A 15,061-nucleotide genomic window follows, 5' to 3' on the forward strand; every position below is an offset into this window, starting at 1 on the left:
GGGATTCAGCGACAGCGCTCCCCTGTGCGGGAGCCTCTTTATCAAAGGATTCGAATTAGCAGAATAGCGGGAACGTGTCCGTGCCTCCGAGCCAGACCAAGGGCTTCATGTAATTTCCAAGTAGGTGTGCAGCCGTGAACTGCTCAGTGTCCGTACGGCAAAGAGCACGTGGTGATCGTGCGTTTCCATCTTGATGTAAGGTGCTCCATCTTGAAGGCCCACGTTGCTGGTAGATAGCGGGCGTCCATACATGACAAATAAAAGCTGTGTACTTATTATGCCCAGCATTTATTTATTGTCACAAAGCTTGGGATGGATGACAGGAATAGAGGTGTGCCTTAATAAATATACATGACGTAAACAAGCTTAATTAAAAACTCTTATAAAATACATCTTGTACTTACACATACCTTATCTAAAAATAAGTTTATTGAATGCAAAGTTATTACAAACTATGAGAACCGTTTGAGCTGTCTGTACATATTTTTGCACGGCATATGCAAAAGGTGACCCTAAAGATGCGGAGTAACAGGTGCAAATCTGCAATTGCGTACAAAATATGTACTGTTGTGCATATTGACATTGCATATTACATGTGCCCAGTCTGTCAAAAGGAACATTTCGGTTGCAGCTATCAGTTTCACAGAACGCTAATACAGAGGAAATGAAGATATTTCAAGACAAAATAGAACGTTATTGCATCCTCAATGTTTATAGTCATTTCAGATGCACAGGTCTATTATGAACACCAACAGAACAGCTATGCAAAGAGGAGGTGAGCCTAAAGCCCTCTGACAGCACAGCAAACTACGTGCATCCTTACCTCTCATGTTTGCAGTGGCATTAAATGTGAACTCTCAGTGTTTGTCTGGAGTCTTACAGCCTGATAGTCCTGATTAAGAAACACAGCCATGAAAGAGATAAGACCAGATTATTATTCAAAATAAAGCTAGTGTGCATCACTTTAACTTTTTTTTTTTTTTTTAAAGTGGGCAATGAGTATTCTTAAAATATTCCAGATAAGAACTAAGCTGCCAGCATAAGGTTTATTATGACTACAGCAATTCCACCAAAACTTCCACAGAAGTCAAAAATTAGGTGAAAAGTCAGTCACTCCACCAGGTTTTGTCCTTTAATGTATTACAAGCTAGAATATTACGTTACAGTTTTATGTCCAATATCAACTTTCAATAGTTTTGTTTCAAACCAACGCAAGCATCAGCCAGAAAAGCAGTCCAAGTAAGCTAAAAGTCACAGTAGAATTGGAATTTACATTTGTATTTTGCATCAACAACGAGCGGTAAGAATAAGTTGCTAAACTGGCAAGTTATGCCGTTGAAAAAGCTGAGAAACTTCTCACAAGGAAATACATCCATTACGGATCAAAGATAGCCCTTGCTATTCCCTTCCATGGGTGATTATTATTTCCCGCATTGGGGTGGAGAGGAGGAAAAAAAAAAAAAAAAAAAAGGCTAGGGAAATGCTTCCCCCAACCAGAGATTAAAAATAATAAAAGATACTTGAGATCTATTTGGTAATGCTGAATACTGAAGGTTGCAAATAACAAAGTACCATGCAAAGTGAATTTCAGTGGAGTTTTCTTGTGAAGAAACATTACCGTTAGGACTATTACATAAGCAATCAACACAGTACACAGGAAATATTTAATGTCATCACATTCTTACATAATCCTTGGATAGTCAAAATTAGCAAGACTGTTACTGAGGCTGTAGTTCTAGCTCTTTTAGTGGGGGCGGGGGGAGAGAATCTGACCTTACAAACACTGTTCCTTTTTGTAAGGAATCAACCTTGGGAAAAAAGTATATGCAGGTTAAATGTCATTATTATTTAAAAAAAAAAATAGAGCAAGATGTTATAAAATATACTTAGGGAAACATTCTTTTTATTTTGTCATCATAAAACACTATTTCAAGAGCACACAAATTGGATTTTTTTTTCCCCTCCGACACTAAGCCAGCACTACAGTTGAGGAAGGCGTTCACCTGTTTCTTTCTAAATTTAAAACTGGAGTAAATTAATTTGTGTCTCTAAAGAAGCAATTTAATGTTTTATGTTACACAGTAAGTGTTTTGCTCCTTTAGTCAGAGATGGTAAATGAAGACCTCAAATACTTGTATTTTCAAATTTTGAAAACCCAATATACATCCTTAACCAAGGAGTACGTATGCTACACGCAAGTCATAGATACAAAATACACAATATATACATATTTTGGAAACAAATTGGAATTTATAAAAACTCAAGAGCCAAATGAAAGTAATTGAGGCACTAAATTATAAGTAGTATCTTCATGTCTTCATTATACAGGCTATTCTGTGAACAATAAGGACTGTTTAATAAATATATATATTATCTACAGAATTCGCTGTGCCAAAAAAAGCCAGCTGTTTAAGCTTGAAAGAAAAAAATTGCACTTTGAGATTGTTATAATTAACTTATTTTTCTCCTCTAATATAGTAATCTGGTCCTAGTGCTTTTGGCACAGGTATAGAGTTGTGGTTTTGCTACACATTTTTATAAAACACAAAGTCTTTTATTTTGTTCTTTAAAATCTGAAGAGTCTTAAACAAACCTAGAACTTTGATACAAATCTATATAGCTACAATTACTTCATTAAATAATATACACAAATATGCTCTTCAATCTTAAAACATCTTGACAACTGGATACAAAACAGTCACTTGTATTATTTCCAGCCTCCTTAATCTTACGCATTATCAGTCTGCAAGTGAAGAAAACATGGGTTTTGGCCACATCTTTCACTAGATCACACCCCAGTGTACAAGGACAGGAAATAAATGTATAATAAAAAGATGGGATAAATTAGAAGAGGTTTCTTGGTCTTGAATTCTTCTCCGACTAGTAAGGATGCAGCACTGTATGCTGCCCAAAAGACTCCAAACAGCTGAAATAGAAAACAAATGGTCTTCATATAGCTGATGCCATAAGAAAATTGCTCAAAATTAAAAAACAAAAACAAAACAAAAACAACAACAACAACAGTTATTTTCAACGTAATTAGAAATGTACCACTTTGTGTGGAAGAAAGAAAATAATAAAGCAAACCTCACAAGCAATACTTCTGACCCCACACATGAAATAACACACTATGAATAATCATTTAAGTCTTGAAAAGTACAGGTGTTACTTTAGACTAAGACAACATTTCTACTGAGGCAAGCAGCTAACTTATAGTAAGTTTTCTCTAACATAAGACGCATGGATAATACAAGCTGTAAGCTTCTTCAACTCAAAAAACACTGATTTTTTTCTCTGAAGAAAAAAGTTGCTATGCTTGACTTCTTATGACATACACCAGAGGGTTAAATTGCCCTTTTTTTACTTCAGGATTTGTCTGACTCATAAGCTTTACTTTAATTATGGGCCCCCAACTTAAACTGAAACTTTCTGTTCCTACTCCTTTCAGGTGCAATGAGAAGCTTCCCAAAATAGAATCTGTATCAAAGACTTGATTGCTTCCTCAGTTAATAACTAACCATTTCAGAAGACTGGTAGAAAGTATCACTATGTGTAAGTATTCACTATGTTACATGCAGTTAGTCCTCCTACTTTTTAAAACTTCATTTTTCAAAGTCTTCAGGTCAGTGAATTTGACACAAGTCTCAAGTTAATAAGGTTTCAGCAAAAAATAATGGGACATCTTTTATCCTCAGGCAACAACTTGAATATTAACGACAAAGGAAAAGCACTCATTTCCTGCAAGCAGCAAGGCCAAAGGTCTGTTCAGCGAAGGGCAGACACAACAGAATCCCAGTAAAGAATTTTTCCCACAGTGCTCTCAGAGAAGCTCTAGATGCTTGATGAATGGTGTGACTGGTTCAACTGCCACTGCTAAAAACAGACCAACCCCAGCTGCATATAATGGTTGAGCTGCCTGAACTGGGACTGCGGAGATGAACAAGAAGTAATAGTAATAATAATAATATATATAAAAATATAATTATTAGATATATATATAATAATTATCTCAGGATTGTGACTGAATTCTCTGATACATTAAGAAACCTGCAGCAAAAAAAAAAAAAAAACAACACCCAAACCAATCAAGGTGCTTAAGTAGTTTGCTGACTGTAACTGGAAGACAACTGACTAATGCTGTTTCCCTATTTAAGTTCCCCAGCTTTAAGACTAAAGAATCTGTGTCCCCAGAGCTCCTAAGCCGTAGGAAGTAGTACTTGTCAGTGTAGGTAGTTTTGACCCCATGGAGCTTGTCCTGCATTTTCACACTAACCATCCAAAGGTAGGAACTTGTATAGGTTTGCCCTGAAGTTAATGTAAGGTTATTAGCAATCAGGTAACAGATGTTTCATTAACTACTTGTATTTATTTTTAAGTTACATATTAGTTAACTGCCAAGTTAATAATTTGCTTTCTGAATGTATCCCCTAATAGCAATTTCAAGTTATCAAATCACAAGCAGAGCTGCTTTCTGGTTTATCATACAGTTAGTTGTATTTCAATTATATTGTAAACCAGCAAGACAATAGGACAGAAATTAATCAAATCATCAGAGCGAGATCTCAAAAAGTTTTCTCAGTCAGCGCCAGAAGTTTAGCAATGACTTCAAAAGCTAACTATAAGAGTTGTATTAAGTGTTCAAGAACATCATGCACTTCTAGGATCCATCAGGGAATGATGTTAGTTTCCTCAAAGGTGTCCAACAGCAGGTAGTATCAAGGACATTATTTTTGCTTTGTGCCTCACATTCTACTTCTGTACAGCAATAACTAAAACTTGATGATGGGGGAAGGGATAGAACAGCTTATTTTCAGATACTTCATTTTGATTTTTAATTATGCATCCTTCTTTAAAAATGATAGTCCTATTTAATTTTTAATGCAACTAATATAATACGGCAAAATACTTAAACAGAAGCTAAGTTATAAAAACAGGTGGTTTTATATTTCCTTGGAGACTGTATGTTCCCAAATGCTCAAAAGAAACATTTAAAACAGAAGTTGCTTAGCAGCCATAACCAAAAGAACCACAGAGTTCAGGTTACATTTCTGAGTATTTCAACAGGTGTTGTCCTGTATGGATTAATACTTCAAGTGTTAGGAAAGTGACTCAGAACAACGGTAAACAATTCTCAATACATGTTACTGAACTTACTTTTATTAAGGTAGAAACCACTTCAAATGATCCAACCACCAAAAGTACAGGTGCTATGACAATGAGGGGAAGCAAGGAATATCCTATCACACCAAGAACTTGGCCATAAGCAACCTGGAATTTTCAAGCACATAAAAACAAACTTTAGTACAAAATTACTTTCATCACACAATTTTTTCCAGTTATAACAGTATGAATAACCATAAAAATGTGTTGACAATTAATGAATTTTTAGGCAAAGGAAGATTGCTAGCACGCAAACTGTTTTTTCTATTCAATCCTCTAGAATTTTGTAGTTAATCTTCCTAAGAAATATAACTTGTTTCAAAAACCAAAGTGAAAATAACTTCAGATGATAATTTTAACACTAAGGGAAGCACTTAGATCAAGATCTAGAACCTGATACACTATGACTACCTTGAACAGATTTGTTCAAAGTATTTTCACAACTGCTATTAGCTTCATGGTATTAAAATGTATGATTTTTCCCTACTGCAGTTGGAAATGTCCCTTGGCTCAGTTGGACTTGCTGGATTTTACTTAGGAAAAATAGCAGCAAGACAAGCAACTGTCTTTAAGCAACCTCATGTGGCAGTAAGTCCTCCACAATCAAGTCCGAAGAGCTACAGTGATCCCCCTCCCCTTTCTCACCAGTTAATACATTCTGATAATTTTACATTTTGAGCCACATGAAGACATCTGGATTATGCTGCTATGCTAAAATACCACGCAATCACATTCATAAAAGCTTTTTCTTTCCAAGTACTTTTCAGACAAGAAGCCTCTAGCAATTATGATTAAAAGAAAAACCTAAAAAGTAGAAAATAAAAAAGACCACCACCAAACCACACCAAACTTAAATAACGTAGGAAGTCTGCAAAACTAGTTTATCATTAACGGAAAATGCATAGTAAAAATATAAAAATTACTCATCAGTGATAATAATAAGACAATTAACGCATTTTAAACTGCAAATCCACTTTCAGAAGTTTCTGTCCTTGTGACCATTCCACAGTAGGGCTTTGCTGTAAGCCATGATACTGTTTACACCTGAATCACTCAGTGACTCAGTTTTTAAACACAGCCTTAACAGCTATGCCAACCCTGCTGATGCAAGCAGCTAGAGGGAGGGATGTAGGCCAGAACTTCAATGGGCTTTGCAGCTGAAGTACATACACTGACTTTCATCCCTTAATGGGTTTGAACTCCATCAGGCCAAGGATGAAAACAAACACCAGTAGGTGCTCTGTACAAAAGGCTGCTATGCAACTGCTGCCAGCCCAGTTTCAAAAAAGTGAGATAAATGGCCCCATTTAGCTCAGTGCCTGAAAAAAATGGAAAGCATTTAAAAAAAACTGACCTCAAGAAAGGATTTCAGCTCTGGATCAGAGGCACACACAACAAGCTCTGAGATTTGCGGTAAGAATTTGCAGATAGTTTAACACATCCAGCACTCCATGCCTGCACAGCAAGAGCAGCTGCCCACTTCTATACTTTAGATTCTACTTTGGTGACCAAGAACCTGAAATCTATGCACTGAAGTGTTCAATTTCACTCATTCTTAGGTGGCTACAAAGTCAAAAGTCAAGCACTAAGAAAAGCCAGCCACTACTGAAAAACGTAGCCAAGAGATTTTGAAATTCCCTCCCCTCTACCAACTTTTCATATATTAGAGGTACTTACTTCTCCTCCAAGAACCCTGGCCAGTAAAAAAATTGTCAAGGATCCAAATATCCAGATAGTTATAATCCAAGAAACAACCTTAAAATGGAAAGAACAATTAATTGACATTACTCTTTTTCACTGTAAGAAAGGACAAGTCATAAATCGCCTCATTGCACTCAAGAGTTTTATTACACAAAATTAAGTTCTGAATTGCAGCAAGAATAGTTTTATTCAGTTTTATTCAGTACCACAACGGAGCTTGAAAATAAAATTCAGATGTTACATTTACAAAATCGCAGTAATGGTAAGTTTGATGAAGAAGGAATGCTTAAACAGTACTTTGTAAGTACTATGCTATTGCATCAGAGTAGGAAGAGATTAGCCAAAAGTAAAGCTAAGATCACTCAAACATCTTCACTTATTCAAAAAAATTGGCTCAGGTTTTTTGTTTGGTTGGTTTGGTTTTGATTTTTTTTTTTTTTTTTCCTCCTTAAGTCAGCCCTTTGCCTTAAGTCAACTACAAAGAGTTGAGATTCTCCTTCCTTCGTCTGTAAGGACACAACTTAATTCTTTCCCCAGACCAGGAATACTCAGAAGGCACAAGACTTTAATTCTTGATAAAACATTATGATTACAATTTAAGAAACAGATTAAGAGTCCTGGGGAAAAAAAAAAAAAAAGTAATTATTTTCCTCCTCCTTTCATTGTTTCAGAAGTCTTAAAGTCATTCTCCAGCTTAACAGAACCTTCAAAGTAAGTTAGGTGTTCCTGGGGTTCAGCCCCTGGGTGAAATAGAAGCAAAGCTCGCCCTTTTGAAATATTTGCTTAGATGGAAATAATAATGTCAATCCACTCTTTGTGTTTTCAACTGTACCATGGCAGCTTTAAAAATGAACATCAGTACTCAACTCAATTTTTTCAAATAAGCTCCAGATTTACAGAAGAATCAAAAAGAGGATGAAGGTATTTATTTTTTTAACTGATAAAAAATCATGTAACTTGAAAAGAAACTAGATATAAACATTATTTGTGAAAATAACACGTCCTCATTTTACTTCCTGCTTTCCTCCACTGTCTAAAAGAACCAGATCAAAGTCTTAGAGCAGCAATGCTCATCTCTCTCAACTTACAGCCCACCTAGTTCATCTAGCCTAGCTGTTGCTATCCTGCCATTCTGTTGCTAGCTACCAGCTTTCCTTTCTCACACAAAAATACCACTCTAAAATCTATATGGTAAATCCATGTTCCTAATGAACGTTAGGCCCATTGTTCACACACAGTACATACACAAACAACAGCAGCAAACTGATCCATCATGGGATTGAGGGATGGTCCCTGCTTTGTCTAGAAAACAGTTAAGCGGTGCACCCAGAAGATTTGAATCCTACGGTGTTTTGGTCTACTCACTACAAGTCTCACAGAAACACGACAGAGTGAAATCCTCATCACTGTTTGGTATACCAAATGGAAGCCAGCGGCCACAGAGAGCCTCTCTTGCCTTTCACAAAAATCCTAGCACATACTCTGCTACTTTACATGTATGCCTTACTGCTATTCTATGCTGTAATTAAAAAAAATCCGTAACTACACATAGTCAAAGATTTCCATAGGGGATGCAATTAACTACTAGAAAAACATCACCTAGGCTCACACTCAAATTTTCACTGTAAATGATAGATTTCTCTATTTCAATCTGAATGTGAGTTTAACTGTGTTTAGAGAAGCCAAGTAAATCTGCACAGTACCTTCAAACAACTATTCAGTCTTGAGATCAAAAATAATTATAGCAAATTCTATTAACCAGAGGAAAGTTATGGTAACAGAGCATAGAGGACAAAAGAGTATTGTGCACTAATGAAGACTAAACATACCAGAAAAGCATTGTAATATATCACAGATTAAACAAATAGCTTAACCTGCTGGGAAATTAGAATTCATGACATCAACACAAATGTTCTTTGGTATTCCTTTTAGTAATAGAATGCAAGTTAACAAAAGGTTACAACTAAAATGGAAAGATTCACTAATGACTATAAATGTATTAGCTTGATCTATTTCCTCTAGAAACCACATCTTTCTTTCATTTTATTATATAAAAAGGCCTGACATTTTAATAAAGATTAACCTTTCTGTTGATTATTTAATAAATTTCTTATTGCTATCTTTCTATATTTTAAGTCAAAAAACTATATTTAGAATGCCCTACATTAATATGTGAAGAAGAGACTTTCTGCTTACATAAGAATGCAAATTGCTTAGCAATAATGTCCCCAAATTTAGTTCTGATTTCTTTTTAAGTAGAAAGTTTGTACATACCTTAAATTGTCCATATAATGAAATCATTGAGAAGAAGAGGACAACTGCCAGAGGACCCCAGAAATCTGGATTGTCTCTCACTACCTGCCTATTAAACCCAAGAGACGGCATAGGCATCAACACACATCGAATTTTGTAGTAAATATCCTTCAGATCAATGTCGAGTTCTTCCCTGAAATTGTAAAGCAAGGGAGCGTTACTATACAGCACAGAAATGAAACAGATCATAAAAATTAAGTTCCTGGACTAAGAGAAGGTTTACAGAGCAGGTCTCCTATCACCATAAGGCTTTCTGTAGCCCTGACAAGCAATGGAACAATTTGTCCACAGAAAAGCAAAGCCATACCCTCATCACACATTCAATAACCAGTATGACACGGACATATTTTATTCTACAAAAATCAATTACATGCCTGAGAATAGAGAACATCCACAGCACATCATAATAGTCTACATTAAGACAGGACATCTATTTTCTGGCACACAGGAACGTGTGACATCTATAAAATTGGAAACAGAAGTCAAAGATGTGTACTCAGCAGTAGGATGTCTGCATGTTCCTATGCTGAAGTTTGCCATGAGCACATTTGTTATGGAATAATTTTGTTTCAAATTCTAAAAGAAATATGTTAGTTACATTCACTAATCCCATATCATTCAAAATATATCTCATCAGATCAATAGAAAATAAAGAAGAAGCAAGAAATGAAGACATCGCAATTTCTCTTTCAAAAATGAAGTATTGCTCATTGATTCTCTTAAGCCCATCTCACGATTGCTGTTACTGAGGCTGTGTCACGATTTTTGTTACTAACCTGTGCCTAAATAACAAAAATTGTTCCTTAACACAACCCTGAATAAAGGAATAGACCAAAAGCATCCATTTTTTCTCCATTTTAAAGCAGTATTACATTTCTCCTTTGTTTATTTAATATATATATATTCCACTCTGACAGTTGCATATCAGAAATATTTCCTTTGTGGACTTCTTTGTCACTTCTTAAGGCTTCTGATAGTGCTTCAAGTAAAAAAGCTCTTTCCCACAAAGCTGAGAGTTACCTCACTGAAGAGGAAATGATCGCTGTAAAAGGAGACAAGTGCCAAAAGCACAGCTGTCCAATGAGGGAAAGAAATAATCTAAGTGTTGAACAAAATGCTTGTGTGACAGCACCGCATCAGAGAACTTATCTTTGCTGTTTGCTATTATTTAAATCCATAGAAGCATTCAGATTCGAAGGCTTCATAACAAGACACGTTCTGGGAATAATCAGAACCGCATAAAAGCTGCAACATGAAATCAGACTGAGTTCCTCTGTTAGGAGGATGATATTTGTCCTCTTTGCTACAAAATTATTCCTGGCTTGTTCTCCTCACTTCCAAGAATAGGCTTTTTAGAACACAGAGCTGTCTTTGAATCACAAACTTGCTTTTTTTTGTGTGGTATACAACTTTGCACAAAAGAGGGAATTCATGTGTTGTCACCTCAGTACGCCATTCTATTTCTTAATTAAAAATTACAGGTTTACAGAGCAGACTCAGTCACACAGGTGCTACTTCTGCGCATTTCGAGTACTTTTCAAATAACAATTTCATTATCAAGCTCTCCAGGCACCTGCTTTCTCTCAGAGCTCTTACTTCAGCTCTTCAGAGTACTTTCCTTCTCACTCCACTTTTAAAAGCATCATTATTTTTAAACACAGGAAAACTTTGAGACAAGAATGATGTTGCTTAGGTGGAGAACACAGACTGAGAACACAGACTGAGACCCCAGCAGCCCCCCCTCAGTGCAACAACCTCAAGATACAGCTTTCTTCTGACAATCCTGCTTCTGTGAACAGAACAAGCGAGGCGGACATTGGCAGTTTCAAAGACATTCTGTCTTTCAACAGTAATCTCCCTTAAGACCTCATAAGGTAACATCAGAGAATATAAAGTTTCTGCTACCTTACTTGCAACCCTGCTGCAGAACATAATCTAGTTTTTCAAACCATGACAAGATCAACAGATAAGAATACAAAAGCCATTAAATTTCTATAATTATAATGTAATGAAATTTTGATTTTATTTCCTCCTTCCTTCCTCTCCCACAGTGAACAACAAGTCTCTTTTTTAGCTAAAGAAACGAACAAAAATAATAAAAATAAACAAAACCCACCGTAACAAAAAACAGCATTTTCACTCCCGCACCAAAAGAGACTAACTGGTCAAGCAATTTGTCAACCAGAATTTTAGCCACGGCAGAAGACTAAGAGACAGTTTGAGGACTTACAAGCTCTTTGTTTTCCCTACACAGCTAACAAAGAGATACCCACAAACAATTAGTACATACAGGAGTGGCTTGTTATCTTCTGGGTCATCATCTTCCACTTCCAGAAGCCAGCCGTATCCCCTCTGCCTCAGGAATGTAGTTGCAGACGATTCTTTGATGAATTCTCCTCCAAGATTTAGCTTAACATCTGGAGCTGTTATGGACCCACTAGGATCTTGGAGAAAAAAGGACAGGAAAAGACATGTTTTTATTTTGCCAAAATACATTTGATCTCAAAATTACTGCAAAATAAACAAATATGTACAAAAGCTACATGTGCAGGTCATCACCACAAAATATTCAAAGTCATACACCAACAGTTACATAATCTGAAAGAGTACTTCTGGTTTTATGCAACAGTAACAAAGTTGTTTTAGGACTCCAATTAGCAAGTTCTAGTTTCTAGATAGCAGAGCATGCCGCAATTCCTGCTTTATCATTCAGAGGCATAAAGGAGTTAAACTAACGAAAGCCTTATCATACCGTGAACTGTGGATTATTTATCATTTTCTGCTGACCACTCTATCTCTTTTAGAGCCCATTGTTGCACCCAAACTATTCTGTTTGCATCCAGCTTCTCACAGAAGAAAAACATTTGTAGCTTTTCTCATTTGTAGCTTTTCTCATTTGTAATCTGCTTTTAAAACAGTGGAAAACATTAGGAAAAAGAATACTGCTAGAGCTCCCCAGGTTCTGTTCAATAATGAGAGATGCAAGGAATGCTCTTTAACATACTAACATCTTGCTCTACCACAGTACTAAACATAAACATAAGCAACTGCTGCATGTTTTAGCTGTGTCAAAGTCACCAATGTTAATTTTATTCACTTTGTTGTCAGTTATAGACCAGGGAAAAAGACAAAATAGTAACTGAAAATACACTAAGCAGCTTGAAGTAATAAAAAACCAGAAGGGTATGGTAAGAGTACACATTCCAAGAATTTGGGAATTTACTTTTTTGCATAAAAGCACAACACAGCAACAAGTCCATTCTTTGCATGAACCTTGTAACAAAAGTTTTGAGAGGCAAAAACTCCCCTCTCATCCATCATCTTGCTTCACCAAAGAAAACCTTGTTTTGCAGTTGTATCGTTGTGTACTTTTCCACACAAGCACATGTATGAATTTCCCTGAATACTCAGCTACAGCAAGTGCTTCTGAAATGTTTCTGCAACACATACTGACACAGAAGCCACGTCACATTTGTGGATAACGTTTGACACCCCTATTCAAAAGCAACATGGTTTTGGAGAATTTAGATTCTTACAATGACAGGACGTCCTACAGTGTTCAGCCAGCATTTACTGAATCATTTACTCTACACTCAGTATTACAATTAATTTAACAGGATTCGCCGTCCTAAATCAGCTTGCTAGGCCACTCCAGTTTAAATTGAAGCTTCCCCATTACTGCTTTTCAATCATTTCATAATTGTGATAACTAACCATCCACTGTTTTGATTCCGAGAAAATCATCACCACAGAATCCTCATAAAATAACTTAAAGAAGAAACTTCTCTTTGCTCCTGTACTCATAAGCACATTAATATCATTCCCATCAGATGCGAGCAAAGCTGTCTTCAGAGGAGAAGGGAGGGGGAAAGACTGATTCTTAAAGCCTGAACTTCAAGGTAGAGAAAGGCTCACAAGTCTTCTATTATCAGTTGGACCCTTCTGTCATTTTAAAGTTATCAGTTTGTCTATAACACAGCACTGCTTTGCAAGGAGGGTCCTTGTTACACTTTGCGCACAACTGTGCCTGCCAAAATAAGAAACTAACAGTCCAATCAGCCACTGATTTGATTTCTCTGTTCTCAGTGATTGATGACAACCCATCTTGAGGATAGAAATCTTCTACATGAGTCTTATTTACCGATGTTCCTTTTAGCAGAAGATGATTACAGAATACCTACAACCACATTATAGATCATGATACCTATTAACATGATCTTAAGTCTGTTTTGGAAGGTGGGACAAAGCTGAAGAAACCAAGGGAAAAAATCTGCTATTGCCTCTTCTTTAGTCTGCTTTGTAATGGCAGAAAAGTTAATAGCAGGCCAACTGAGCACTGGAGAACATGACAGGAATTCATGTTTCTGCTGTTCACTAATGAGAATCAGGATGTTTTCACCATCACTGTCACAGGCAGAACACTGCAGACTACACAGGGCTACACTCAAACAGGGATGAGATCACACCTTGCTTGTGCCCACAGAGAACGCAGAGCCAAACCCTGTTCAACACAACCTACAGGACAGGTGCTTACTATGGCTCAGGTCCAGCATATAGGTAGGTATAGCTCTCAACAAATACTTCCAGGGAGAATCCTGAGAGTCTTCTTCTGGAGGCACCTAGCTCCTTTCTCAGGCCATGGTGGAAGAGTGGAAGAAAATGAAAATAAAACAACGTGGATTGTACCTGCTGATTAGCATTCCCTGTCAGAAGAACTGACAAGCTCACCAAACAACAGAGCTAAGCATTCTGTAGTGATGTTTCACTTCAATTCTTCATTTCCAGAGTCGAGAGCCAGGACGTACACCGTTCCCAACCCGATCCACAACTACTGGGTAACTATACAGATGGAGTAGAAAGCTGGTTATTTAAATAGCTACAGACCCAAGGGTCGTTCTCCATCAAAATAAGGTAGCACAACGCTGACTCTTCCACACAGCGCCGAGACATACGCCCTCACGGCACGCAGCTACACGACAGGTACGCAGCCTGCACGGCAGGTAGGCCGCACCTCGCCCCCTCACCTACACACAGTCCCCGCTTAACCCCTCGTTACCGTACGAAACAGCCCCGAGCACGGCTACGCCGGGCGCCAGCAGGCAGCGCGACTTAACGGACAGCGAGCCGCCAGCGCCGGGGGCGGGAGGGCGCCGCGGACAGCGCCCGCCGCGGTTACGTCAGGGCACCGAGCAGCCCGCCGGCCCTGCCACGCACACACCGCCACGGCGCCGCCTCGCGCCCGGCGCCCTGCCGGCGGGCCGGGGAGAAGGCCGGTGCCTCCGCCGCGGGGGCGAGAGCCGCCCGCAGCCCTCGGGCCGGGCCGAGGCCCTCGCTCGGCGGGAGCGGCCCCCCGCTCACCTTCGGCGTCGGCCGAGGAGACGAAAGTGAAGTCCCCGTTGTTGGGCGCGAAGAGCGGCGGCGGCGGCGGCTGCTGAGGGCCCGGGGGCTGCATCTCCCCGCCCTCCGCGGGGCCGCGGCCCGGGGGAAGCGGCGAGGGGCGAGCGGCGAGGCCTGAACCTGCCTGGGGCCTCCGGTCGGCGGCCGCGGCGCTGAGCGGCGCCCGAGGGCCACGGCGCAGCCGCCTCACGGGGCGGCACCGAGCGCCTCACCCCGCCCGCCGCTCGGCGGCGATTGGCCTCCGCAGGGCCCGCCCTCTCTCCGTCCCAAAGAGCGGGCGGTCCGGCTCCGGCGCAACGCGGCCGCCGATTGGTCGGGGCGAGGAGCTAACGCCCGCCGGGCCGGGTCGGCGTTCTGCCTGCGGCGGTCGCCGCCTCCTCCCCCGTCAGACGCGCGGCGCCGTTGCGGCCGTTCTGTGCGTAAGCGCCGAGGGGCGGTGCGCGGAATCGAAGCGACGACTCAGCGTCGCACCGCCCCGCCGCCGGGCGGC

At 39.2% G+C, this 15,061-nt stretch overlaps 1 protein-coding gene across 1 annotated transcript; it reads right to left on the reverse strand.

The window, feature by feature from the left end:
- Positions 1 to 269: 269 nt before the first annotated feature.
- YIPF4 (Yip1 domain family member 4) lies at positions 270 to 14,808 on the reverse strand. The gene is made up of 6 exons (XM_085219530.1): positions 14,533 to 14,808; positions 11,465 to 11,618; positions 9,136 to 9,307; positions 6,838 to 6,915; positions 5,155 to 5,268; positions 270 to 2,926 (listed from the first exon to the last, which is right to left on the reverse strand). The coding sequence occupies exons 1-6, from the start codon at positions 14,624 to 14,626 to the stop codon at positions 2,789 to 2,791; spliced, it is 750 nt and encodes a 249-aa protein (XP_085075656.1). The 5' UTR covers positions 14,627 to 14,808; the 3' UTR covers positions 270 to 2,788.
- Positions 14,809 to 15,061: the final 253 nt, after the last annotated feature.

Source organism: Meleagris gallopavo, chromosome 2 (assembly GCF_905368555.1).
Source record: "Meleagris gallopavo chromosome 2, MGAL_WU_HG_1.1, whole genome shotgun sequence".
In the NCBI taxonomy this organism is placed as follows: domain Eukaryota; kingdom Metazoa; phylum Chordata; class Aves; order Galliformes; family Phasianidae; genus Meleagris; species Meleagris gallopavo.